The 27,717-nt window shown below is 40.4% G+C and overlaps 1 protein-coding gene across 1 annotated transcript in view; it reads left to right on the top strand.

Moving 5' to 3' along the window:
* ENPEP (glutamyl aminopeptidase) overlaps positions 1-27,717 on the top strand; it is a 64,484-nt gene that overhangs the window by 23,484 nt on the left and 13,283 nt on the right. Inside the window, exons 10-20 of the mRNA XM_062493651.1 lie at positions 871-1,022; positions 2,252-2,331; positions 3,984-4,111; positions 4,230-4,285; positions 5,088-5,238; positions 6,000-6,073; positions 6,175-6,276; positions 6,386-6,556; positions 8,349-8,489; positions 9,282-9,360; positions 9,603-9,740. Of these exons, the coding sequence (XP_062349635.1) occupies positions 871-1,022; positions 2,252-2,331; positions 3,984-4,111; positions 4,230-4,285; positions 5,088-5,238; positions 6,000-6,073; positions 6,175-6,276; positions 6,386-6,556; positions 8,349-8,489; positions 9,282-9,360; positions 9,603-9,740 (1,272 nt within the window). The remainder of the gene's footprint in view (positions 1-870; positions 1,023-2,251; positions 2,332-3,983; positions 4,112-4,229; positions 4,286-5,087; positions 5,239-5,999; positions 6,074-6,174; positions 6,277-6,385; positions 6,557-8,348; positions 8,490-9,281; positions 9,361-9,602; positions 9,741-27,717) is intronic.

Genomic DNA, 27,717 nt, shown 5'->3' with positions numbered 1-27,717 from the left:
CTAGCTTCTGAGTCCCAGCTGGGTGATCATCTGTGCCACCATTTTCTGATCTTTCCTGTTCCTTGAGAATGGACTATTTTTTTCCATCTATCTCATTACCCCCCATTACACTTGCACACTGCCAGGTTCTACCCTGATATTATTTTCATTTTTTCCAACCCTGTGGACACACACACAGCCTAAATTGTGTTTTTTGTGTCTCTTTTCTAGTTCCAGTCTTCTCCTTAGTCCCAGACTTCTTCCTACTCAGCAGAACTTTCTACTTTCTAGTGCTTTGCATCTTCACATCATCCACCTCATCTGAAGAAGGAAACACTACAAGTGACCCTAGCTCACTTTCGTCACAGGTGGTATCCTGGGAAGGAAGTGACATGTTTCTCCAGCTCCAGTTCCTAGGACGGATGTTCAGGGTTCACAGAATGAATCGAATTTTACACTGGTGCAGCTGCTGGTAGTTTATACTTGTTCGTCCTTCACACTAAAAATAGGACACACTGCAAGGAGGCTTCTGGCTTCAAAAATCCCCGTGTCCTTTCTGTCCTGTTCAGTTTTTCTGTCAGAAAAAAAATGGAGAGATCTTAGAGCATGTAAGGGGCCTCAAAGATTTCTCAGTATTTCTTGTCCATGTTACTGGCCAGTCTCCTGCCTACACATTTGTCATTTCTTCTGTGGGTGTTCAAGTTTCCAAATAATTTACTTCTTCAATGACAGGCACCATAAAAAGGATTTAATGGAGGATTTTTTTTTTGTTCTGAACGTGCTCTTTCCTCTGTCCCTTTCTGATCTTCTCTTTCTTAATACCAGAGATACTTTCCTTCCTCTTAGGACTGAATTTTCATTTTCACTGCAACCTTCTTCCATCATTCATAGGCAAGTAATAAACCTGTGAAGGAAGTAATGGACACATGGACTAGGCAGATGGGTTACCCTGTTTTGGAGATGGGAGATAATTCAGTATTCACACAGAAACGTTTTCTTTTGGATCCTAATGCAAATGCTTCTCATCCTCCTTCTAATCTTGGGTAAGTTCCTACTGCAAATGTTGATTCAAACCAGATAGAAACTAAGTATAATGTACCTCATTAAGTGCATTTACAAAACCAAGTTTAAAAAAAAAAAAAACAACAAACCAAAACATAAAAACCCAAATGAACAAAAAGAAGAAACCAGACAAACAAAAAAAACCAAAAAAAACACAACTAAACAAACAAAAACCCAAAAACCTACAAGAGTTTTCTCTTGGGAAACACAATATCTCTCTGAATTCCAATGCAGTAAGCTCCAAAAAAGAACTAGTAAAACTAGAAGTGTATAAATCTGTTAAGATACTTTGTTTAGGAAATACAAAACATTAAATCTTTTTTCCTGGAGGTAGGAGGAGATACCATAACCTTAATTTTTTTACTTTCTGGAAGTTAGTGACCATTTACTTAACCCAGGATTATAAAGATGACATATATTTTCCCATAGAATTTGTCACCAAGTGGAAATCTCCCTGGGATGAACTATAATATACTAATACAGAATATTATTATACAGCAGCTGACTGCTCAAAAGGGCTTAATAATTTTAGCATCCCTATGCAGGTGGCTGACATTACACTTACAGCATGCTCTGCTGTCTCACATCCCTGAAGGGGACACAGTCTTGGTCACAGTCTCGGTCAGGCTGTGCCGTGGCTCCATTCCTGCCCAAATTTCTTGTTTTTGTGCTGGGCATGCCCTGGACTGAGGAATCTGCACCTACCCACTAAAGGTATACAAGGAACTGAGGAACAAGCAGTAAGGTCACATTTGCCATCCAGTATTTTATAATGAAGGAGTTAGTGTTGTCTTGGAGAAGAAACATGGGCTGGAAAAGGCAAGAGGTCCTATTAACTGTATCACAGTGGTTGCTTAAACTCTTTCATTTTTTCAGTCTGTAAAAAACTTTTTGTTACACTTAACCATTTATTTCAAGTCAGCATTGCAAAGGTTAACTAGTGTCTGCACAAAGCTCTAGACACATCAACATTAACACTGACACCAATTTTTAACATATAATCTTCTTCTACTAAGTTAATTGCTTTGTATCCTGCTAGAATATTGCCTTACATATTATTTAGTAAATGTATATGTTCATAAGCACAAGTTGGCTTCATTAAAAATATGTAAGCATTAAAATAAACAAACAAACAAAGACATGTTGGAGGGGTTTTTTATCATTTGGCTTCAAATGTAATTTGATTTCCTTTCTCATTAAATAATTTCAGTTATAAATGGAATATACCAGTCAAATGGAGGTTTGGTGATTCATCAGGTTATACTTTCTACAATGCATCAGATTCTACAGGTAAACATCTTCTCTTTTTAAGATAATGAGTGGATAAAACTTTTCAATATCATTTACAAAAAAACAGAGCACAGAATGAACTTTCATTCTTTCCAGTTTTCAGATCTCGGAGCTAGCACACAGCATGGTTGTACTGTAGTTACTAGTAATTTCAGTGATAAGATTACTATTTTCACTGTACAAACATTATGTCAATTTAGGCTCAGTTTTAGTATAGCATTTAAGCATCGGTTTAAATACAGCCCTATTCAAGGAAACATCTATGAATACTCTTAAGTATAATTACTAAAATCAATTTGGCTTAGAAATGGCCATTGTCAAGTCCAAGAAAAGAGAAGTAGGAGGATGATGAATACTACTGTGGCATGATAAACTGGTAATTTGAGTTCAATTAAAGAAAAAGAACTACAGATCATTAATCACCTTTTCTAATGCTTGTGCCCCAAACTATAACAATACTGATTTCAGAACTGAGAAAATTTCCACTTTTTTTTTAAATCATTGTTCTATTATGCAGTCTGAATTTCTTGTTCTACACCTCCAGTGGACAAAAATGTGGGGGAAAATTACCGGCATTTTTCAGATTCTAAATTATGTCCCATTGAATTTCAGAAATATTACAAACAGCTCATCGTTTCTTGTGCTTGTTTATTACTTATTTTAAATGCAATTTGTCTTGTATTCTGGGTTTTTTTTTTACCTGGCTGCCTTTAGTATCCATGCAAAAGCAAACAAAAAATATCTTACGCCATGATACAAGTCAGCAGTTGACACAAAGACATTTTCTTTCTCTGATTTCCACATGATTTGAGGGCTGCAAGGGGCTACTAACTACATAAAGCCTGCAAAGTCTTGATTAGGTGCTTATTTCTACATTCACAAAATTTCTGTTTTGCAGGGCAAACAGCAACTGTAGGGGAAACTCTCTTTAGAAATACTTTGTATGTATCATCCAAACTTTACTTTTACTACAGCCACTCTCAAACCACATATTGAAGATGACTGTTTTCAATGGGAAATTGAAAAATTTTCCTAAGTAGCATCACCAACTGGACCAGGCCAAGCTTCTGAGAAAGGAGCATTTTTTCAAGTATTCACTTTAAACAGGAAAATCCTTAACCATGAGTGCTTGCATGAAGTCTCAGCCTATTTTGTAAATCCTTTATCAATAGCTACAAAAATGGAATTGAAGAATACAGGAAAGAAAAGTTAGTTACTTGAAACGAACTGAAAAATGAAACTAATGCAGGAAAAAATACAAGAACTTTAATAGTGCACATGAGGATGAAAAACGTTTAAAAATATATATCTGAAAGAACTACTTCTTTGCAATTCTTTACTTCTTACAATTACACTAAATGTCACCATCCTCACCCTGCTCACAATGATCTCCATTTCAAATTTAATGAACTAGCTAGCCCAAGTCATTATCACAATTCATTGTTCTAAGAGAAGTGCTGGCATTCATCAAAATCTGAAATAACTCATATTTACTCAGAGCAATTTAGAAATAAATAAAGAAAGAAATGAAATTAAGGGTTGTAACTTATTTTGATCTCCATTAAAGCCAAATAATACCTTTGGAGTCAGGGAATCTCCTGTGAGTTCTACATCATATAAGGTGCACTAACTGATCAGTGTTTGTTTTGTAGGAATTACAATAGCAGCTTCTCCTGATACTTTTCTGCACGTTAATCCAGACCACATTGGATTCTTTCGGGTGAATTATGATAGTCAAAACTGGGCCAGATTAAGCAGTCTTCTGCTCCAAGACCACACAGTGAGTGCTGTAATGTCTAACATGTCTGGTGGTTCTCTTACAAGAGGTCTGTAGAGGCTGGGGTTTTTCTGCAAATAATCTGTATATTCTTGATCCCTCTTTTCCTCTTTTCATACAGAATTTTTCAACTGCTGATCGCGCAGGGATTTTGGATGATGCTTTTTCTTTAGCAAGGTAAACTAATTCTCTGCAGAGATTTCAACACAAGTTTTTCACTTTCTGTTGCCTAATAATTAGAATTCACGCATGCCAGTTGGTTGAAACAAATTTTCTGACTTTGGTACAAGCTTTAATTCTCTGTTGCTTTATCTTGTGCTCCAAACGGAGTGCATTTAAGTAAGCATTGTCAACTTGTATTATGAATGCAATCAAGAGAAATGCTCCCTTTCAGTACCATGGCAAGAAAAAACAGGCTTTAATCACACAGGTCTTAGAAAGGGGTATTTTCTCCATATAATTAACAAGAATAGAAGCACTTCAGAAGAAGTTAGGTATCCAGAAGAGGCATGCCTACAATGCATAGCAAGGCATTGAGTAGCTACTGCCTCAGCTAGTAGTTTGTTTAGAAACTTGATTGGAAACTTCTAGCTCTTGTGTGCCGCCATCCTGACACAGATAAAATTTAGGTGATCTGTAACAGCCTCTAAGTCTCCTCAGCCTTTCAGGATGTCTCCAACCAGAAATTCCTTTATTTTTTGTGATACTGATGTAGTCAGTTAAGGGCGGCCCACTTCTAGGCACACTGCACAATGCTAGCAGTCTTCTCACAACAGCACAACTCCTACAATTAGGCATTGATCAATAGTGATCCTTGGTTGTCTCTTTGGAAAACACCTTCCAAGTTACATTCGAGGCTACTCTCTCCCTCACAAACTTTACAATTTCAGGCTTTCTAAAGTAAATAATAAATCTAATATCTTTGAAGAAGTAAGTGCTTCAAATACATTAAAATAACAGAAGTTTTCTCCTTCCACAGGCCTGGACTTGTGAATTACTCTGTTCCCCTGGAACTCACAAAATACCTAAGAAATGAAACAGAGTATTTACCATGGCATAGAACTATATCAGCTGTAACTTACCTTGCAAACATGCTTGAAGATGATAAAAATATCTATCCCCTGTTTCAGGTGATGAAGCAAAATAAAAGCCAATCCATCTTGGGACTACTGAATCTAATAATTCAGAATCTCTAGCAAGAATAATACTCAAGTTCAAGTGATTTTCAGTGTTGCTGAACTATTAGCATTTACTTTTCATTGCTGTTCTCTTTAAAAAAAGCCCTCCAAACACTGCTTAGTAGTGTTATCTAAATTGCTTGTATTCTGCATTCAGGATCATGCACTTGGAGAAAAGAAATTATGCCTAATTATTCTTCTTATCTGTCACCATAAGGCATGTTGCAGATATTTATTAGTCAAGGCTGTCCTGCATTCAATAAAGAAGTCTGTATAGGGCAGCAAAATCTCAGACACCTGTCCTCAGCACAAAGGATGGCTATATCTCTATGTGGCATTGAGTAGGTTTGTTAGTTGACCTAAAACACTGAACATGATTTAATATTCACTAAAGTAAGCATGTCCTGAACTTTCATCTCTGGAAATCAGTTGTGGCAGTGTGTCCTTGCTGTACCCTAGCCTTCGTCTGGGAGTACAGACGAGGTTGGAGAGAAGGAGGTTGGCTTTGTCCTGTCAGGACATCAGTATTGCAAGTATTCAGAATTGGCATGATGTGGGGAATCTGAACAGACTGTGTGTGTGCTTGTTCATGTTACTTTTCATTCAAGAGATGCTAGTTCTGAGAAAAAATGAAGGAGAATAAACTATGAAAATAAATATATCATTATTTAAAGAAATCTACACATGTAACCAATGCCCTTTTTCTACCTCAGAGATATTTTCGCAATCTGGCAAAACCAACTGTGGATCAACTGAGCTGGGAGGATTCTGGACACCATTTACAGAGGTGGGAAAAGTTTTATTTTTTCATTCTCATGTTATTGATGCATTCAAAGAATAGTTAGCAGTAGGAAAACATCTCTCTCCCTCTCTCTCTGTCTTTCCAAGGCTTCTTCGTGCATCTCTTCTGGACTTTGCCTGCAGTATGAATGACCCAGAATCTTTGAGCAATGCTTCTCAACTCTTCAATAGATGGTTACAAGGAGAAACGTGAGTGCTCACATCTTTTGTGGTTTGTGAAGAACATAACATGTGACTGGGTCACTGATCTCAAGTAGGAAAGGGGAAAGAATATTTAAGTACTGTTTCTTTATTTTAGTATTGCTGCAAATCTACGACTTATAGTATATCGCTATGGGATGCAGAACTCAGGCAATGAGACATCATGGAATTACATGTTCAAGAAGTACCAAGAAACTTCATTAGCCCAAGAAAAAGAAAAGCTGCTATATGGCTTGGCATCAGTGAGGAACATCACCCTTTTGGACAGGTGATTTAAACAAACACAGATTTCTCTTTTCCTACAGAAGCAACTGGTTGCTGTTTGCTCATTCCCCTCTTCCTCTCTTCTGTGCATTTTGGTCAGATTGCAGCATGAGGAGTGCAACACGTTTTCAAGACCAGTTATCTAACATGCCCCTCTGAGATTTTTACTACAGCAGGAAAAAAAGCCTTGCTCTTTTAGTGGAAAGATATTGAAGACATAGTAGTTGCTGCTCACAATCAACAGCCTTCAGCTCTTCCAACAGTGTATTCACGCTGTGCAATTTTAGTTGCTTAATATTTAAGCATCAGGAGTAAATTATTTTCCGTCCATTAGTTTTCATCCATTGCCTCTTTAATCAGTGAAGAGAGGCCGGATCTACAGAGCACTGCTTATCCCAGACCAGGAAAGTGGCTTAAAATCTATGGAAAGAGTTGCTTTTGGGTGTTGTCAGTCACCCTCCATTGGCTCCAGTTTGCTTAGCCTTGATGTCTACCTTCTAACCAGCTAAAATTGCGCAAACAGCCTTGAGCAATTGTTATTAACAGTCCTATGAAGGCATCCACATGAACTTGCAATCGTCCATGAGGTGCTGTGCTGAAGTGCTCAAGCTAGAACCAAAAATATTGGAATTCATGCTTCCGTGGCAATGATAAGGAGTCTGGATGCTGCCCCAGACTGGTCCAGCAGACTGTCAGACTGGGCAAGTATCTCACCATGTATGTTGCCCTGTGCATAGGCACACCAGCTACTTTAGGCTTATCTGATAACTTTGCATGTTGTATCATGTAGCACTCGTTCCAGCAAACAGTTACACCAGGGCCATTCACCACCATATTGTATCTAAATATCATAACATGGAGCAGCTTCTGCTTGAAAGGTTTCCAAGTTTAAAGGAGGAGAAACAAGGAAGTATAGGAGACTCAGGAAGAGTAAATATAAGGATTAGAGTAATTGAAATAATGGTAGGAAACACCTGCATTCCTAAATTCTTGTGACCACAAATGCCATAATCTAAAGCCATTAAATAGCTAATAGCTGAAATTATTAAGACAGCAATTAATTAGCTAGATCAGCCTATATTTGCAGAAAATAAAAAAAAAATCTCTCCTAAAGCATGGAAAGCTTGTCTCTTAATTTACTAAAATAACAAGCAAGGAGGGAAGAGCAAACAGATTGAACAAAATTGTTCATTACATATAGGGAAAAAGAAGACAATCCTTAATCCCAGCACACAACAGCTTGAAAAGGTCTTCTGCAGCTGCTGCTGCGAATCCATGATCATGCTACTCATCTCCCTGAAAACATGTGTGCTTCACCCCGTCAGTCAAAACCATCTGTGCCATAACTGGTAGTATAACTGCAGCACTTGCAGTCATGCAAAATTCTAATGAATTTTAATTTTGTATGGATAGAAGTTTGCAAACAAACAGCACACATGGTAATGTGAGCAAGCCACCTGTGCAATTATTAATGGTCCCTGTAAGATCTTTAAAGTCTGGACAACTACTTTTTTTGGTGCTTGGCTGAACAGGCTGAATTACTAACTGATCAGTCGTGTTTTCTCTACTGCATTAAAATATAGGAATAATAATGGGGTTTGGCTAATTTCAAGTCAGGACATAAACTCTGCCTACTTTGCTAAAGAGATTCCTAAGTAAGATTTTTTTAAAATAAAATTATCTCTTTACACACAGTTATGTTTTAGACCTGTGTACTTTACCTTTAAAATGTGTAGGAAAAAAAAATATTCCTGTTTGGAATTGGCTCTCATCGATTCCTATGGCATTTCCCTTAGATATCTGAAATACATTTACAACACCAGCCTCATCAAAAGCCAAGATGTGTTCACAGTCCTGAGATACATCTCATATAACACCTATGGGAAAACTATGGCGTGGGACTGGATACGACTGAACTGGGAGTACTTAGTTGACAGGTATTCTAACAAATTACATCCACCTGTAAATGTTGTTACATGCCATATTTTTCTGAGTTTCCATTGTACAGCTATAATCACTGGCCTTTGCAAAATGAAAACTGAAAGCTTATTCAATACAATTATATCCATTTGCTGTTGAAAAAGTACTTTGTTGCTAACTTGAAAACCATTCTTTCCCTAAATGATCACTACCAGCAAATGGTGATCAAAGAGACAAAGTTTTACCAAGGCCACAGAAATCTGGTTACTGCATGGAAATTAGTGAATCAAGTCACCATTCTTATGACTGATTTCATATCAAGAAAACAGAGTATAAAATTGGTTTTCTTTTAAAATTTTATTCTAATGGTAACAGCAAGCAGCAGACATACAGATGAGAAGTGGAAGTAATAGCAAACGTTTTAGCTCTTCTACCTACTATTTAAGTGGCTTCTCTCTCCTTCCATCTCCTTTCTAAGTGCTCGGTGAGGACACAGAAGGAAAGCACACCTGCAAGCCTAGAGCTGTGGACTGGACAGTTTTTGTATGGCTGAGTAACAATATTCCTTACTTCCAGCCTGAAACAATGAGTAATTACTTAAAAAAAAAAAAAAATCCATCCTAAGAGATCACTCCATTAGTAAACGTATATAAGAACAGCTCAGGTATTATGTAGGGGTGTCATTTGTCAACTATTTCAAAAATGCTGAAATTTGGGTGTATCTTCTTTATTGTAACACAGGTAGAAGTTTAAGCTTCAGATAATTATGGTCTTGCATCAAACATCATTTATTAAATTGTTTTTTCTAGATTCACTATAAATGACAGAACCCTTGGTCGAATAGTAACTATTTCCCAAACCTTCAATACTGAGCTCCAGCTTTGGCAGGTATGGTGACATCAATTCTCTTGGGTTTTGGTCAATGTATTTAACAATCTTTGGGCAGGTAACTTAATTTTTTTGTCCTCTAAATGCTTAAAACAGCAGGAGCTAACTGTAAAACTATTCTAGTGCTACTAGCATGAGCTTATGGATCTCTCCCAGTCAGAATTACCTCCGTGTCTTTGTAAAAAGCTGCTTGCCCAATAGCAGCATTATTTACTTCAATAATTTCTTTTTCTCTTTTCCAGATGGAAAATTTCTTTGAAAAATATCCTAATGCTGGGGCAGGAGAAATGCCCAGAAGTCAGTCATTGGAGCAGGTGAAGAGCAACATTGAATGGCTAAAAGAAAACAAGGAGGAAATACAAACATGGCTGGATGCACAAGTAAGGCCTCAGAGTCTTACTTTGTGAAAAACATCAGGCACTCAGATCTTCAAAGATGTTTAATGTGGATTTCTCAGCTAGGTACCTTAGAGGACTAAGACCTAATATTTTTTTCTACAAACACTCAGGAGACCACTGCCAGAGCAATGTTTGTGTAGCTGCTTAGCAGGAATCGCTTTATATGTTGAGAGCTGAATTTGCCTGAACAAACAGGACAAAGGTTTAAAGTCACTTAAAGCAGAAGTGATGGCAGAACTGAAGTCCTTGCTGATCACTCTGGTCTCACTCCTTACGCACACCACTCTGCAAAGCTACTTCTTGTTTCACACAGAAGTATATCTAGTACACTCAGGGATTCCTTTCTAAGTGCACTTCATAGGAGCTTTCTCCTGAAGGAAAGGGAATTATAATATTAGTTTTGACATTTTCTGAAAATCATCTCCTATATTTATAGCTATAAGAATTCTTTGACTGGGATTTAGGTTTACTTTCTGATACTACAGAAAGGCCAGTTAAGCTTTCCTCTCAATTAATTTTTGAAGTTTAACTACCAGTGCATAAGGGATCAATATTATCAAATTCTTTTTCAATGTTATTAGTTGGGTTTCTGTGGCTTAGGCTAGGGGTTGTCTTGGTCACTTCTGTCTTATTTCTAAATCTTAAAAAAAAAAAAAGATAACTTGTGGCAGCCAATACTGCAAACAAAACATGCTTTGCTTACTGTTTCATTTCTTATAGAAAATAAAATTTAAAAATCTACATGAAATCTCAGTCTCTTTCTAACGAAGTGATGAAAATTCCTGGGTTATAGAAAAACAGCTGTTTCATAGCTCACCTGTACATGATAGCTTCAGTGACTTCTGAGGAGGGAGAAATCTATTAATGCCTCTGAGAAAACACAGAAAAAATGGAAAATGCACCCAGAGGGAACAGATGATTGCCACTGCTGCAACTGAGTCTATTGCAGGAATACTGACAGTAAAGAAAGAATTCTCAGTCTCCTCCAAGTCCCTCTGCCCTTGTGATACTGGAGAAAGCATGAGGGCTACTCTGCCTGTCTCTCCCAGGCTGGAAGCTGGGGGGCTTTGGAGTTCCCAGACTCCCATGTGCTGTATCCTAACACTGGACAAGCAGCAAATGTGAGCACCTCCTTGCTTTCTTCCTGGTCTCCTGAGCAGAGACCATAACCAGCTAGAGCCAGTGTCTGTCCAGATGTCCTGGGAGCAGGACCACAGAGCACCTCATAGTAGGTAGCCCTGGGAGATTTCATGCACAGCTGTCAGGAAGCTCTGCAGTTGGATCAGAGGACAGAAGCACAGAAAAGCACTTCTCTTACCTTCATCCTGTGATGCTATTCAAAGGGAAGAGGAGATGACTGTAAGGAAACTTCAGTACAAGCTATGTGCTTGCCTCTGGGCCTTGGTGCAGTGCAGAGGACTCCAGAACAATTTATATAGTCCCAGATGGAAACACTTTACCCCACTTCCACACTTCATTCAAGGCTGGTACTGTTTTTGGGCCTCTCTCTAGACACCCAAATTGCTGTGACAAGTCCAAAGAAATTCAGTGACAAAGTCAGTAGGTGCTGTGTTGTGCCAGTTTTGGCTGGGATAGAGTTAATTTTCTTCACAGTAGGTGGTGTGGGCTATGTTTTCCATTTGTACTGGAAACAGTATTGATAAAACAGGGATGTTTTCATTACAGCTGAGCTGCTGAGCTGTGCTTACAGTGTCAGGGCGTTTTCTGCTTCTCGCACCACCCTACCAACAAGGAGACTGGGTGTGCATAAACTGGGAGGGGACAGAGCTGAGACAGCCGATCCCATCTCACCCATGGGATATTCCACACCATAGTGCATCATGCTCAGCATACAGAGATGGAGGAGAGAAGAATGAAGGGAGGGACATTCAGAGTGGTGGCGTTTGTATTGCCAAGTAACCATTATGTGTGATGGAGTTCTGCTTTCATAGGGATGGCTGAACACTTGCTAGGTCATGGGAAGTGGTGAAGGAATTCCTTGTTTTGCTTTACTTGCATCCACAGCTTTTGCTTTAATTATTAAACTACCTTTATCTCAACCTATGAGTTTTCTTGGTTTTACATGCTCAATTCTCTCCCCCATCCCACCGAGAAGTGAGTGGTTGTGTGATGCTGAGATGCCAGCTGCGGTTAAAACACAAGACCTGTCAAAGGAAAATCTCAGTCATTTGCCTCCTGCAAACAAAACATGGCAGAATTTTGACTAACAGTGGCTACAACTTGCTAGAGACACCAGTTACTCTTCAAGGTGAGGAGGTGGCAAAGGGCCAGGCAATTCCTTCTGGTTTTTCTTGTTGTTCAGATTCATACACAAAGAACAGTGAAAGTGAAGCAGCTGCCCATATCCAAAACTACTAGCAGAAGACAGGGAGCAGATTGTCCTTGGGCAGCTGCTAGCTCAGTACAACATATGACAACTCACCTTCACTATTTCACACTTTTGACAAACCGAAGGAGTGGAAGCCAAACAAAATCTCTTTTAGTTTCAAGGTCAAAAACAGGTTTGATAGCATCACACAGTAATGTCATCAGCACTTCGTATCATTTTGACTATCAACAGTACAACCATCTCTGAATTTTTTTTCTGTGTACAGTATGTTTTGATTGAAGATTTTTAATTTCAGCTGGCCATGATGTGCAACATTGCAAAACCAATAGGAAAATAGCCAAGCACACAACTCAGTCGTTCTCCCTTTCAGAAACAATTTAATGAAATTTTGGCAAAAAAACCTGATTTTATTATTCATACATTTCTGCCACAAGTTGCTGTAGAAAGAGATGAATGACTATTATGGAAATGGTTAATTTCCACAAGAAAAAACAAGATTACAAGTTACTTTAAGATATTTTATCCCTTGTTATATATAGCCCCTACTACAACCAAGTGGGACCAGGCTGGCCAGCTTCGTCAGCTATAGTAGTAGGCTTTCATCAAGGAAAACATAGAAAGTAATGAAGATTTCTACGATGATGGAAAGCTACAGCGAAAGCAACATTCATCCAAATCACACAGACAATACCACTGTTTCAGACAAGACACATACTTGGCAGCATTGTGTATCACTGTAGTAGAAAGAATAAGAAAGGCCAGAGAGAGAGAAGAGAAACATATCACAGAAGCACAGAGAGAAAGAGAAGCCAAGGACAAGCCTAAACAACTACTGAGCTCATGGTCCTGGGTGAATGGGGGAGAGAAAGAGATTTAAAGAGTGAACCAAGAAATTGCCACCTGTAATTTGATTCTCATTCTGTTCAGGAAGTTGCAACCAATTGCAGCTTTTGTGCCTGAGCCGCACTGAATCAGAATGAGTTCTGACTAGTGCTTGGATACTTTTGATGTTACAGAAAGGTTAGCTGGATTTCTACACTGATCTTAAGTGGGTAGAGGAACATGGAAGAAAGACCAATAGCCCCAGAAGGCAGCTGTTTTTATGATAGGGTAAAGGTTCTATCAATTTTAAATAGTGTTCTCTAGATTATGCAGTCCTCCTGGTACCTTTAAATGGCTCATGGAGAATGTACTGCATGTCATGAGCCTCTTTCAGACTGTTTGTCCGAGACGGATAACAAATCTGGTACACACTAAATCTTTCAGTCAGAAACTGGTGCATTTATAAATGGTCTGTGATAAGGTTAAGAATGACAATTTGATTCCAAAGAAATGTGAACTGTTTTAAAAAGAGATAATTTTCCCTCGGTCATTCGATCAGCAAGGAAGGAATTTCTACTGATAAAGCTGAGTGAGGGAGTGCAGAAGTAGCTGGCCCCTTAGATCCACACAGCTTTTTGAGAATCTGCTGTTCCTATTTTACCACACCAAAAGCTATTGCAGGCAGTGAGGTAGAGAAATGTCTTGAGTAATCGAAGTGCAATGTGGTGGAGTTAAAGAGGGGCCACTTACAACTTTTGCAGTGTTGCCTTACACAAGCTGAGCAAATCCATCTCATATCAGCTACAGCTGTGCTTCCTATAGAGCCTGAGCCCATCAGCCCCAGGAGGCTGTAAGCCTAATAGGAGCATGAAAATGCTTTATCTTGATAATTCAGGTAAAGAAACAAATGAAGACGTTGTATTACTGCACAGAGCAAAAAAATGAATAGCACCAATGGGAACACCAAGGCGTCTACATCTCCCTGACTGAGCCAGTTTCTAAATCAGCAGTTAAGATCACTGTGAGTACGCAGACATAAAAAAAAGATCCCCACCTTAAACATATGGTATGTCTGTTGAAATAGAACATGACTGGGAAGTATCCCTCCAGTCTTCCCACGATAACCAGTAGCAATTCTTGGCATTTTGTGTGATGGCATCTGCCAGAAGTTTTTGGGACTCAAGGTGAGAGGGGGAAAAACCCAGTGCTGGGCACAGGAATGCCTAGATAAACAGGGTCTGAAGGATAGAAACTTATCCTGTTGCTACCAACAACAATACCACACTGCCAGATTAAAATTTTGTCTTCTGTTATATGTATCAAGTTACAAAAATTAGTCAAACAAGATTGAGTTTGCTTTCTCAAGTGTTTACATGGAATCCAGTATTCCCTTAGAAGTCAGTTATCCTGGAGGTATTTCAACTTCACTTCCACACCAGTTGAATGTATGCCCGTATGTGGAAAACTGGTATAGAAAGATATAGGTATATGAGACTAAGGAAATATTCTCTAGCTCACAGGAACTGCAGTGGTTCACAAGGCTGCCCGGATACCTGAATTTTTCCAAGATGTGCTTTGGGGAAAAGAAAAAAAAAAAAAACAACCCTACAAATATATTAATAAAGCATTTGAAATATATATGGTTCAGGTAAGTCTGAATTTCTGGCTTCCCAGTGTACAGTCTAAAAAGTCATGAGGGAAGAGCAAATAAAATCCTGAAAAATAAGACCACAATATAGTGTGAAAGAAAATGACACAACTTCTGTTGCTGCAGTAATGTCTGTTGCAGTTGTTACAACACCTAAAATCTAAAACTAGCACTCACTAATTGTTTCAGTAATCGGTCACTTGCAGAAAACCTTTCCATATCAACCCTCTCTTCTTCACAAATTGATATCCAGAGACTGCTACCAAGCTGGTATCTGCTTTCTGATGGCTTAATGATGCTGAAATAATATGCATGGATGGTCTCAAGAAACAGGTAGCCAGGGAAAGGAAGATCCCCAGCCATGAGAGAGTACTGGAGCCTAACTCTTCAAAAGGAAGGCTGGAAGTACATGGTGATTATTTTAGCAAAAAACAAAAGTTAATTTGAAATAAGCGTTGCAGTTATAAATGTTATATCCACCACACAACCTTCACGCAGCTTAAACCATCAAGGTTTATTTTCCTTTGGAGATGGATGAGATGGCCAGATGACTTCTAAATATCCTTCCCAATATTTTCTTTAATTGCTTGCAGTGAACAAGGGACTGGTCACTGATACAATTTCTTCCCAGGAGTGCAAGGCCAGACATGGGTGATGAGGTTCTGCTGTTCCAGAGCTCCCATTCTGTTTTGCCTACTGTCAAATACATTTCTACACTACAAGTCAGCAAGGAAGCCTGTCCAACCAGGAACTGCAAACTCACAAGCTACAGAACTTATATCTGTAGCAGCTCTGCAACTTAGGGCTGTTTTTAATTTTTTCTCAGAGGGATCCTGAAACCAAAAAACTGCAGGATGCACTCTGGAGGGCTGCTAACATAGCTACTAGAGCAAAAGTTGAGGAATCTCATGCCAAAAGAGGTGTTAAGCTGTAGGTCAAGTTCTCATAAGCCAAAGGTGTTACTGTGGCAGCCTACGAGGAAGATTTTCCAGGTGTCTGGTGGGCAGCCAAAAATGGATTGGATTCATTTATTTTAGCAAATAGCCACTTTCAGCAAACTGAAATAATGGCCCACCCAGGTTCCTTAAGCAAATTCAGCTGGAGAAAACAGTACGGACCTGAAATTACATAAACTCTGATGAAAAGTCATCATCCCCGCTTTTTTCTTGAGCTGGAGCACTTGCAAAGAAAGCAAACAGATCAAGGCTGGGTTCTGCCTCCTCCAGAGAAATGCACATGAACTCTTCCACATGACTCTACTGGGCCTGGTCTTTCAAATTTTCCCATGGTACTTAAATAATAGGCAGAATCAAAATAAGTAACTTCCTAGTTTGTTGCTTCACATGATCACCTGAGAACACAGGATTGCCAGACATTTTTATTAGTATTTTATTACAGAATGTTTTTATCATTACTTTAACTAAAGATGGATACCTTCAACAGAGGCTGCTAATAAGCTCAGATCTGTATCAGTAGGCCCTAAGTAATTAGAAATGTAGAGGAGCACAGTTCCATAGTACAGTGATTTGAGTAATAGCCTGAAAGGGCAGACATGTGGTTTAAAATTCTCTCCTGCAGAAACAATAATTCATGAAGTCTTGCACTTCCTGCACAAGATCTCAAAGTACTGGATGTAAGAGGCATTCCTCTGCTCCAGTGTTCTTGTAAATGCAGCCCTTATTTTACCCTACCATCTCAAGGACTCCAAACCAAAAGGTTCAGTCCTGTGCAAGGGAGTATTTCTCTGTCAGGTGAGACAAGACTTCAGCTTTCCATTTCTTCATCAGAAAACAAAGCTTCCTTCAAGCTGCATAGACACACGCCCCTTGTCCCTAGTTCAGGAGAAAAACAAATAAAAATGTGCTCCTCCCCTAAATGCCCCAAAATAACATGACCGTTGGCATCACAAACAAGTTGTTCATCTCCCTGGCCCAACTGCAACAGAGTAAAGACAAGCTCCAGGCATGAAAGACAACCAGTGCAAACTAGGAGGTGAACCAGAGCAAACTACCCCCTCAGGTATCACCTTAGCCACAAAACAGAAGCACACAGTTGAGCAATTTGAAAAGGGCTGATGCAAGCTGGGGCTGGTTTTCATGAATATGGAGTCAGTCACCAAGTATTACAAAAAAGAACAGCCATCAGGAGAGACAATAACACATAATTAACATTGAAATGCCACAGCCAAGGGCAAGGTCAGCCATGGCTGAAATCAGATTTTAGGCAGGGGAAATCAGCTACAATACCAAAGGGCACATCTTAGATGGCACTAGTGTGGTCCAGTCAGAAAATCAGAGCTAAGCCAAAGGATGGTATTCATGCAAGCAAGGTGCTACACTAACACACCAATACAGCACCTTCTGTGCTGCATCCTGGACAGAGCCCTTCTCACATCCCCTACTCATGGCTGCAGATGCCCAGCTAGGAGAAAACTGAGCAGAGCAAGAAAGGTTTGGCCATCTTTGCATTTTGAATGAATGGAGAACAACTCATTTGGCCAAAACTGCCCATTCCTCCCTAATGGATGGGTGGATTTACTAAAGAAAAAGACATTTTGGGGTGCATTCTGGGCAGCCAAGGTTAACATGGAAACAGTGTGCAGAACAGGGAAACAGAGAGGCAGTTAAGTTACCAAAGCAAGTTGACAGCCATGTCCTAGTGACACACACAGCTTGTGGTTTTTTTATTTAAACACTCTTGGCTTAGGAGCTACCTGTTCTGCAGAAAATATTTAAGAGTTCTTTGCAAAATATTGAAGGTATTTTAATTCTTTAGTCAGGACTCCTTGCACAGGAGATCAATGCAATCTGTCCAAGACTAGTCAGATGGGGAAGATTAGGGACAGGGAAAATAAGCAAGCATCCGAAAACACATTTATGAAGTATCATTAAGTTTCTACTATGGGAAATGTATTATCCCAAAAACATGTGTTAAAGCAAAACATAAATTTCCAACTATAATTTCAGGAGTTATTGCTCAAATATTTATTAAAATTCAATACAAAAATGTTGATCTATTTGCTGTGCTTACTAGAAAACCAATTGGTGGTCTGGGAAATATGGTTTGTTCTTGCATTGGATTCTAATAGCAAGACTGATTCTATGGTTAAACAAATCTTTAGCAATGGAAATAAGTAGGATAATCATGAAGATGCATCATGGCGATAAACTTCCTTTCTTCATCTTAAAGAAAGGGAAAAAAACAAGCTTATGGGAGATAGAGGTTGCGTAGTGAATTTTTTCTGCATTTTTATTTCTTCACGGTGTATTAAGAGCAGCCTCTAGTGACAGTTGGTAGCCATTACATTTAATTATACTGGCTTTAACACAGAGTGCAGAAAACACTTCCTTAACTATTTATAACATATCTTCAAAAAATAAACAAAACAGCCCCAATCTGGTCTTAGAGACCAGTCACTAGGCACACAGGGGCTTCTAAGTAACATTGCATAAAACGATTTAACCTAGAATAAATGGTAATCATAAAGGTTAAAATTTATAGGTATAAAATTATAACAAACAACCCATATAATAAGTTTCTATGTCACTTTTTAAGGTTACATTTAACCATTTTAATCATAAAATAGCCTAGGTTGGAAGGGGCCTTAAAGATCATCTAGTTCAACCCCCTTGCTGCAGGCAGAGACACCTTCTACTAGACCAGGCTGCTCAAAGGCTCTTGAACACTTGCATGGATGTGACACTCACAGCTTCTCTGCGTAGCCTGTGCCTCACCACCCTTACAATAAAGAATTTCTTCCTAACATCCAATTCAAATCTACTCTTCTTCTTAAAGCCATTCCCCCTTGTCCTATCCCTACATGCCCTTGTATAATGTTCCTCTACATCTCTCTTGTAGGCTCCCCCTAGAGTCTCCCTAGTGGAAGGCTGCTATAAGATCTCCCCAGAGCCTTCTCTTCTGCAGGTTGAGCAACCCCAGCTCTTTCAATCTGTCTTTACAAGAGAGATGTTCCTGTCCTCTAACATCTTTGTGACCCTACACCAGCTTTGGTCCAACAGGTCCACACCCTTCTTATACAGGGGACTCCAGAGCTGAACACAGCATTCCTGGTGTTCCTAGTAAGGTCTCATGAGAGCAGAGTAGAAGTGAAGAATCCCCTCCCTCACCCTGCTGGCCACACTGCTTTAGATGCAGCCCTGGACAGTTTGGCTTTCTGGGCTGCAAACACACATTCCTTGGTCATGTTTAGCTTCTCATCCACCAGCATCCCTAAGTCCTTCTCCTCAGGGCTGCTCCCAATCCATTTTCTGTTTAGCCTGTGTTTGTGCTTGGGATTGCCCTGACCCAGGTGCAGGACTTTGGCATTTGTCCTTGCTGAACTTCATGATATTAACACAAGACGACCTCTCAAGCCTGTCAAGGTCCCACCACATGGCATCCCTTCCCTCCAATATGTTGACCACATACAGTTTAGTGTAATTGGTAAACTGCCTGAGAGTGCACTCAATCCCACTGTCCATGTTGCCGACGAAGGTGTAAACAGCGCTGGTCCCAATACCAACCTCTGAGGAGCACCACTCAACACTAGAAACTGCTGAAAATGCAAGTCATGTTTCAAAAATGAGTGGGCACTGCCTTGATGAATCAAAAGGCCAAACATTCATAACACAAGACAGTCACAAGGAGTTTGCATACACATCTGTATACAGAAGAATATGTATACATATTCTGACATGATGGCTATTTTACTTTAAGCCATTGTTTGCAACTTAAAAAGCTTCCTAGCAAAACCACACGTGTAATTTGCAACAATCATAAATGTCCCTAACATCATTCTGAGCTAGGTATTTTTTATCTTTTTTTCTGTTAGCCACTGAGACATTAAGAAGATATTCGATCTTCTTGCAAACTTGTCTTTCTTTTGGGACATACACACACAAACACTCACACACACCTGTGCTTTGTGGGACCATGGAAACAAGCACCTGTGATTGTGTGGGGTTCTCATGCTCAGCAAAATGCTGAGGGGTCATGGCAGGACCCAAACAAGCTCTGGCTGCCCGAGGTGTGGCTGGGAATGTCAAAGCCAGGCATCACAGTTCTGCCAGTAGCCCACAACAATGCCCTTAGCATTTCCAAAACAGGCTTATGTTTGTTTTTTAATCCATTGCTTTGGGGAGTCATATGCTCTTTTATTCCTCACTGAAAAGAAGTTAGGAAATATTTGTTTAAGAAGCTTGAACACCTGCCTTTAAGTCATTTCTTCATTTACAGAAGGAGGACTCATCTCCCTGTGGCAGCTGCTCTCCTGCAGACATGGTTCTGCCCTGAGAATTGCTGAAGAATTGCTCCGGACAGTCAAGCTTTGCTTATAGAAAATGAACCCAGGGTCACAGTCATGATTTATCATGTCACAGTCATGATACAGTTCACAGGCTGTAGCTTCAGCATTTCAGCAACATTTTTGCAGCATTACAAAGGGAGGCTGGAGAGCCAGGGAGAGTTCAGGAATGTTGTCCCAGGCAGGACAGCAGCAAGGCATCAGGCACCCGTCCCCTCAGCACCACAGGGCAGCATCTGGCACAAGCAGCACAGCCCCTCTCCTTCAGCTAGGCAGACTAGAAGGAGGACCTGCCAGAGGGATGGGCTCCCTCTCATGGCTGCCTTCCCACGGGCTATGGAAAAAAAAAACCTTACAGCCAGTGGTTGGGCAGTGCTCATCCTGGTGGACACGAGGGTTGGAAGACCAGGTCCCAGTATTGAGGCATGTCTGCTGCCTCCCCTCACACCTACTTCCCATGGTGGGGTGGCCTTGCTCTTATGCAGCCTGAGGGGGCTAAGGCCTCTTCCAGACTCCCATCTCACACCAGTTGAGCTGCTGGTTCACTGTTTTGAAGTGTAAAGCCTCTCCTGAGAGTGCAGGAGAGGCTCTGATACTGGGCCCTGGGCCACAAGAGAGCGGGGTTCTGTGGCCTGGCATCCCTGGCAGCTGCACCCCTCTAGCACCTGGGGTGGCTCTGGCTTCATCTCCCATCTCTGGATCTCCTAAGGTCACCATCGTGAGGGAGACAGATCTCTCTTAGGAGTCTAGGAACCTACCAAGCATCTGTGTCTTCACATAGCAAGCAGGACCACAGGAGGGAGAAGGAAAGACCCTGCTAGCATCCTGTGTGATCTGCAGCACACATTCCCTGCACAAGGCTGGGCAGCACCCACACCTTAGGCAGGTCCCACCCCACCGGTACAGCCGGGAGGGCAGGGGTGGGTGGGCGGCTGCTCTCCTCACAGCCACTCATCAGACGCTAATCCAATCACCCGCTAATGAAATCAGGCTGTGCCGCTAATGAAATCACTCTGCAGCAGCCAGCAAGCTTTCACAGTGCTGCTGCTCTCAGCATTGAGTCGGCCGTGCCGGTGGGCACCATCTGCCCAGAGCCCCCAAAGCTGCTCGGGCAGCACGGAATCCAGGCCTCTGCCACAGCAGGCCCTGTCCTGGCAGCAGGCAGAAGGGAGCAGAGAGCAGGATGGCTCTGAACAAGACACCAGTTTCTGGTTTTACTTCCCTGTGAACATGGATTTGCTCTGGGAGCTGCTGTCCGCGTGTCCTGGGAGAGGACAGCACCTCGGCAGAGCCCTCCTCAGACCATGTGGATGCTCCCGGAGATAGCTGGTGTCTGCAGCACTCATGGCCACTGCACAGTCAGCTTCAGGATAGTGCTGCTGCTGGATGTCTCCCACACATTAGCAGGGAAGCATCCCAGCACCCTGGCCCTGGCCTCTTTGGGATTGATTCCCAAATGTTTCCTGAGTATTTATCAAAATTAGAAAGGGCAACCTTTTCCTTATGAAATGCTTTATTTCTGATATTGTCATGCCAACAGGCTAAAAAGGTATAAAAAGAATGCTAATGCTATTTCCTTTAAATATCTTTTTTTTTTCCCCTCTGGAAACTTTTGAAGCTGCCACAAAATATGCCGTATTAATGTTTCTTTTTTGCAAGCTGCTGGATGCCGGGGACCAAATTGAGGCAATCAGATCATGTTTGGAGTGAAGTCTACCCTAAATTGGATGGGTTTTTTTTTTTTTTCCAAGCAACTTGGAGCTGAAAGAAATTAAGGAGATGGTGATAACAGTAATGTTTGTATGAAACTTATTCACAGCGAAGGTTTTAGCATTTAATTGGTGTATTGTTTAAGGGAAGATTTTAATGGTGTAGGAGGCATAAGCCTTTGTAAACAATATTATCTTAAATGCAGAAGGCTTTATCATGCATTCCTTGCTCAGGCAAGTCTCATCTTGAAATCATCTGGAGTTTTGTGTAAGAAGCACAGAATCAAGTCCATAATGACCCAGATGCTTAATCGAATGGTACAGAGAAACATACAAGCAGTTTTCAGGCACATCTGCTAGACATCAGTACTGCTGTGATCTCACTAGAGGGAGCAATTTATTTTGAAATATTAGTCAATATTAGCTCAGCGCTTAGCTGGGCCACCAGTGGGTCAAAATTAAGAAGACTTTTCTCCAGCAAATACACATTTTAATATACAAAGACAAACAAGGGGAATAGAGAAATGGAAAGACAGTGATAGTTTAAAATCCCAGCTTCTGAAACAATGAGTTGTAAACAGAAAAAGGATTTTGTGTGACATATGGAGATGATTTTTATAATGTTTTTCCTGCTGAAAAATCTACAGTAGAGGTTCTGTTCCTGTCTCCAGTAGAAATTCCTGTTTTCAGGAATTACAGATCATTTTGGTTGGCCCTTGATGTGAGATTTTAAAACATGGATAAGCTATTCCCTTTTTTATCATGGGCTATGAAAGGAAATAAATTCCCAGATGCATCGAGGTTCTGAGAAGCATTGCTAGCACTCAGGTTCTGTCGACATTCCCATCTAAAACTATTATTTAATGTAGAGTCCTAAACACCTTTCTGTAAACATTTATTTAGTGCCTGACAAGATCTCCTCTCTAAAGGGGTGGGGAATGGTGTCGTTCCAAAAAAACAGAGGTTTAAAACACTTTTAATGATATCTTTAAAGGCTAAGTTCTAAATCTGCTACAGTTCAATACTGTCCTTATTCAAATTCTATACTGGGGCAAGTTTGTTCTGGACTCATACAGTGCCTGGCACAGTAAGGATCTCAGAGACCCAAGGCACTGCAGTGAAAGCAAATAATACAGACTTAATACTGACTGTGTTTATGCAGTCTAACCCTGAGTACTTCTTAGCTCCTGGGTCCTGCTGTCTGGCTCAGCTACGTCTTGACTCTGTGTTGGGGTGAGATGTGGGAATGTGATCCCTCTGCTTTGCCCCCTGCCCAGTCTGGAGGGAGGAAGGGGGATCTAGCAGGAAGCCAGAGCAACCTCCCTGAGGTGCAGTAACATGCAGCATGGCTGTCCCACTGGCAAGGCACAGCCGCTGGGATTTAATCCCTCCTCACAAAGCCCAAATGATCAGCTTGTGCATCTATGTGAGCAGAAGCTGGGTCTTTGTTTCATGTGCTCAGCAGTCTCTGTTTGCAAGATTACCGAGTCTGTTTGCTCTGGTGAGTTTTGGATACAGCCTTTAAAAACCCTAAACTTGCCATCTGGTCCATTAAAGAGGAGTCTTCTTTATACAGAGTACCAACAGTGTGATACAATTTGCAGGATGAGAGCTGAAAAGTTGTGTGTTAGTAAGTGAAATAACATCACTGCCGCCTCCCAGATGTATTAGACCGAAATTATTGTTATGGGCAGAAATTACAAGCATCACAGTTAGTTGGAGATGGTGCCTTATTGAAACAAAAATCACTTGTTATTTTCCAGATCTGAGACACACACACCAAAGACGGCTTATGCTCACACCCTCGCTGCATTTCGGGAGGCTGGATGGAGGCATGTGCTCCATGCTCCCCCAGGCTCTGGCCACGTGCTGGTACAGAGAGCACAATGGTATGCTTAAGGAAGCCATGCTGGCAATGCAGAAGGATCCACCCGGATCTAGGTGCCGTTTATCACAGGATAAGAAGCTGACCCCAAGGAAGGGAAGAGGAAAAGGAGGGCTGTGCAATTTTCATCTCTATCATGACCTGCAAGAAAAGCCTCACTTTAACTGCTGCTGACATATAACTGTTGCTGACATATAACTGTTGAAAAAATCAAATCTCAATTTTCAGTGGAAAAATTAGAAAGTATGTTAAGTGCAAGTGAGTGCAGATGTAAGGCTATCTTCAAACATAATTGAATAGTGGAAGAAAATAACTTTCTATAGTTTATCTCTACTAATCCACAAGGTTGGGGTTTACGTTGCAGACTGAAATTTTCTGGTAGTGCTTTATATAAAAACGTCCGGTCCTGGCTTATTCTACTTGCTTTAGTCTAGAGGTGAATAGAGATTTAGTAGATGTGCTGTCAGGCAAGGAGGAACCAAAATCTGACAGACTGACAGAATGTGACTAATAACCAGTTCATACAGAAAGTCTTTTTGTTAACATTGATGTAACTCCTTTGCTAAGACAGCAGGCAAAAATCTGCTTGGTTCTTTCAGCAAAGCACGGAAGCACAAATCTAGCCTTAACTATGTGAATATCAGTGAGCTTTTATAGGTCTAACTAGTGTTAGAAATTTCAAAGTATTTGTGTATTCATTTAATTGAACGGATCTTAATTTAATTGAGGGATCTCCCACTCCTTCAGAAAATTTCCAGAAAAAAAATTCTGAATACTTAGTCATTTCTGGTGGCACCTGCCAATGTGTTTGTATGTATACAAATATATATACTTTTTTGTTGTTGTTGGTTTTGGTGGTTTTTTGGTTTGTTTTGTTTTCTTACAATTATCACAGCACCTGTTTTTATTGCATTGGATCAGATAGTATTGATGTAATTGAATGGTAAGTAGTACATAGGAGACCATGTAATATCTAAAAATTCCTTTAGCAGCTTAGCTCAACTGAGGCAGCAACAGTAGGCTGGATTCTGGAATGCTTGATTTCTATTGAAAATCCTGAGTGGCTTAAAACCTAATCTAAACAAGTATGTATGTAAAGTACACTAAAGTGTACATAGTTCTTTAATATTTAATAAATCCATAATATTTAGTTGTCCATTTCATAAGAAACTTCTTTATGGACCAAGGCTCCTTTGGACTTGCAGTAGGGTTAACAGGACCAAGTTAGCTCTTAACAAATTTATTATTTTATTTGTTTCCTATTAAAATGTTTTGCCAGATTAATGGAGATGGAGATCCTTAGCATTACAGACATTTTAGGAAAACTTCAGAGGGCTCTGTATTGATATTATTTTTAAATGTTTGGTATTACATGTAAAGCCAAACATGTTATGTGTAAAAGAATAAATGAATAAAGATGTTGCTTTTTTTTTTTTTTTGCAATCCTCAAGAACAAATGTCTTCCTTTCCCATATTTGGTTGGAGGAAGGGGGATTAAGCCTCTGCATCCACCAAACTACACCTAGTTCACATGAGCAGATTGCTGTACAAAATCCACAAAGGCATCCAGTAATCAATTCTTTGGAGGAAAGTGGATTCATCTGTTTTTGCTACAAGGAGAAGTTGTTCTTTGCAAAAAGCCCTTTGCCCTTTGCCATGTGAATTAGCAGTACACTGCTGTTAGTCTAAGTGGATTAAAAAAGAGTAAAGTCTCCTGGTCCATGAAAACCTGCTCTATAGCTAGATTTTGTACAAGTGTAACTGAGTCAGTTGTGTGAGAGACCTGGTGAGGGGGAAGCACGAGGGGGGTCTTTTAACTTCATCTACAGCTCCTGGTATCAATGCACTTACAGTGGCAGGAAGGTGCTTGCAATTCATTCCTTTCCCTGATGAAGAATAACAACATCGGTATGGGGTCTTTATGTTGGTATAATGGCAGTCACAATATGGGGCAAACAGGAATGGCTGTGTTTGTGCTCTTATGCCCGAGTGGTGCAAGAGACACAGCTCCTGTGTGCGGACGCAGCTGAAATAATGTGTTTCCCAAGAAAGGCAACTGTGCCGTTCTGCAGCTATAAAGCACTGGGCTTAAGAATTTTGCTTCTGAGCATATCAAGGAGCTTGGCATGCTGACTAGATAAATGTTTAAAAATAAGTCTAGTGCCCAAGCTGACAAGCTTGTGCCTTTTTGAATATATTAATCTGAAGAAGAAAATGGATTTATCTGGAAGTTTGTTTCATTTGACTGAGGCTCTCATCAGGGATGTAACGCGTACTTGCCATTTTAGTTACTCACCTGAATATTTTTGGTATCTTGAAACAGGGAAGATAAAGAGAGTTGTATTCTATTAATCACCCTTCTCTTTGTTCTCAAGCTACCTCTGTTCCTTCTATCCCTCTTCCAATCATACCTCCCTTGCCAAATCTTTAGAAAAAATGTAATCACTGTTATATTCTTTCAGGGACTCTAGCACTTACTGGTACAACATGTAATTCTTGTGTCTAATTTGTGTTTTTGTCATCTGACTGGGAGCCAGTGGAAAAAAATCACATTAAATTGAAAATTTATAAATAACAGATGTGAGGGTTTTTTGGTGTTTTTTTTGGTGTTTTTTTTTTCTTGTTGTTGTTTGGTTGGGTTTTTTTGTTTTGTTTTGTTTTTTATTTGTTTGTTTGGTTTGGGTTTTTTTGGGTTTTTTTTTGTGAAAAATGTTTGGGTTTTAAAATGTTCAAAATTTTTAAGGAAAAATCCAATCTTATCCTGTTTGCTTATTTTGATTTTTGTTCTTTTTCTTTTGTTCTTTTCTCTATTTTCCTGAGCTTAGAGGGCAAATAAAATTTTCCCAGGCAAGACTAAGAAAGAAGAGTATTGTCTTTGGTTTTATCATGGTGAAGTAAACACAGAGAGAGCAAAGTCAAGAATTGTCCACAAAACTGGGATACCAGAGAGGTTATATTGTGTTCTTCAGGTACTCACCATTACATGGTACAAATTCCACTGACATTGTTCACTAGTAGCATGTCTAGTAATTATATCCACTGGACAAAATAGGGTTTGAAGAAGGATTTTGAAGTTGTGTAGTTTGGTGTTATCTTAGGGCCACCACTTTTGATAGCCTCCTCTTCTGTATGAGTATCTGAGGGGCATTGATTATAAATGTACTCAAACTCCAGCTCCCCACATCTCCCTTCTCTAGCCGTCATAACAATGAGTTGTAACCTCTATGCATAGGTATAACACTGTTCAAGTATAGAGATATAAGCTACTAACAGCCAATGCTGACTCCTGACAGAGTCACTGTGTGCCTCAGGTCTCCATCCCAGGGCCTATTGCAGCTCCATACCAAGGATGGGATGTATTACACAGCAAGGTCCTGATGTGGAATGGGCTAGGGACATCTCTGGGACATGTATGTGCACAATATGGGTCTAAAGAGTTGTTCAGTCCTAAAACATGTTTGCACCTTCTTTGAGCTGAAGGCTGTACACCACTACTGCTTTTTGCCCCCCTATTCCCACCCATGAGTAAACGTACAGCTTGAGGCTTCTCAGAAAAAAACATTTTCTTCTCCTGGGATAAGTAGAGAAAGACAGAGGTGGCCCTCTTTCAGAGGGAAGAGAAAATGGGGTGTGCAAAATCCTGGGGATGGAATAATGTCATTCCCAGACCAACTCATAGTGACAGTCCTGCTTCTTCTCCAGCCACAGCTGCTGCCACCTCAGCCCTAAGCCCTTCCTGGGTGGAAACAGCAGCCTGGTTTTGTATGTCTGTGGCAGAGGTGTTACAGGCAGCAGGGCACACTCAGGCTGAGCTCTTCCCCCAGCATGTTCTTCACCATGGTGATGGAAAATTTCCTCTAACCAAAATCACTATAGTTGCCTTCCTTATCCATGCTGATTGCCCACTACTCACAACTACAAACTGCAGAGTGGGTATGGCCCATCACATTAGTTCTTCCTAATGCCACAGTGCCCTTGTCTGTGCTGTCATGGGGCTGTCATGGTCTCGGGCTGTGAGTGTTCTGATTAAAACATTGTTTAGTTCCCCACCATCTCTACAGAGAAAGTGTTCAGTCCTTCCTAAATTCCAGCCTGGCCTGGATAAATTAATTCTTTTGTCAAGCTCTGCTTTTAAAAAAGTGCTGATTCCAGCTGTCACTTGACCACAAACTCTCCTTAAGATCTTCCAAGCTGGCCAAGGAAAAGCCTGCCCAGCCCAGTGGAGCCTGGGCTGGATAGCTGG

The sequence above is a fragment of the Cinclus cinclus genome, chromosome 5 (assembly GCF_963662255.1).
Source record: "Cinclus cinclus chromosome 5, bCinCin1.1, whole genome shotgun sequence".
NCBI lineage: Eukaryota > Metazoa > Chordata > Aves > Passeriformes > Cinclidae > Cinclus > Cinclus cinclus.
The sequence above is the reverse complement of the archived record's forward strand: the minus strand, read 5'-3'. Positions and strand labels throughout refer to the sequence as shown.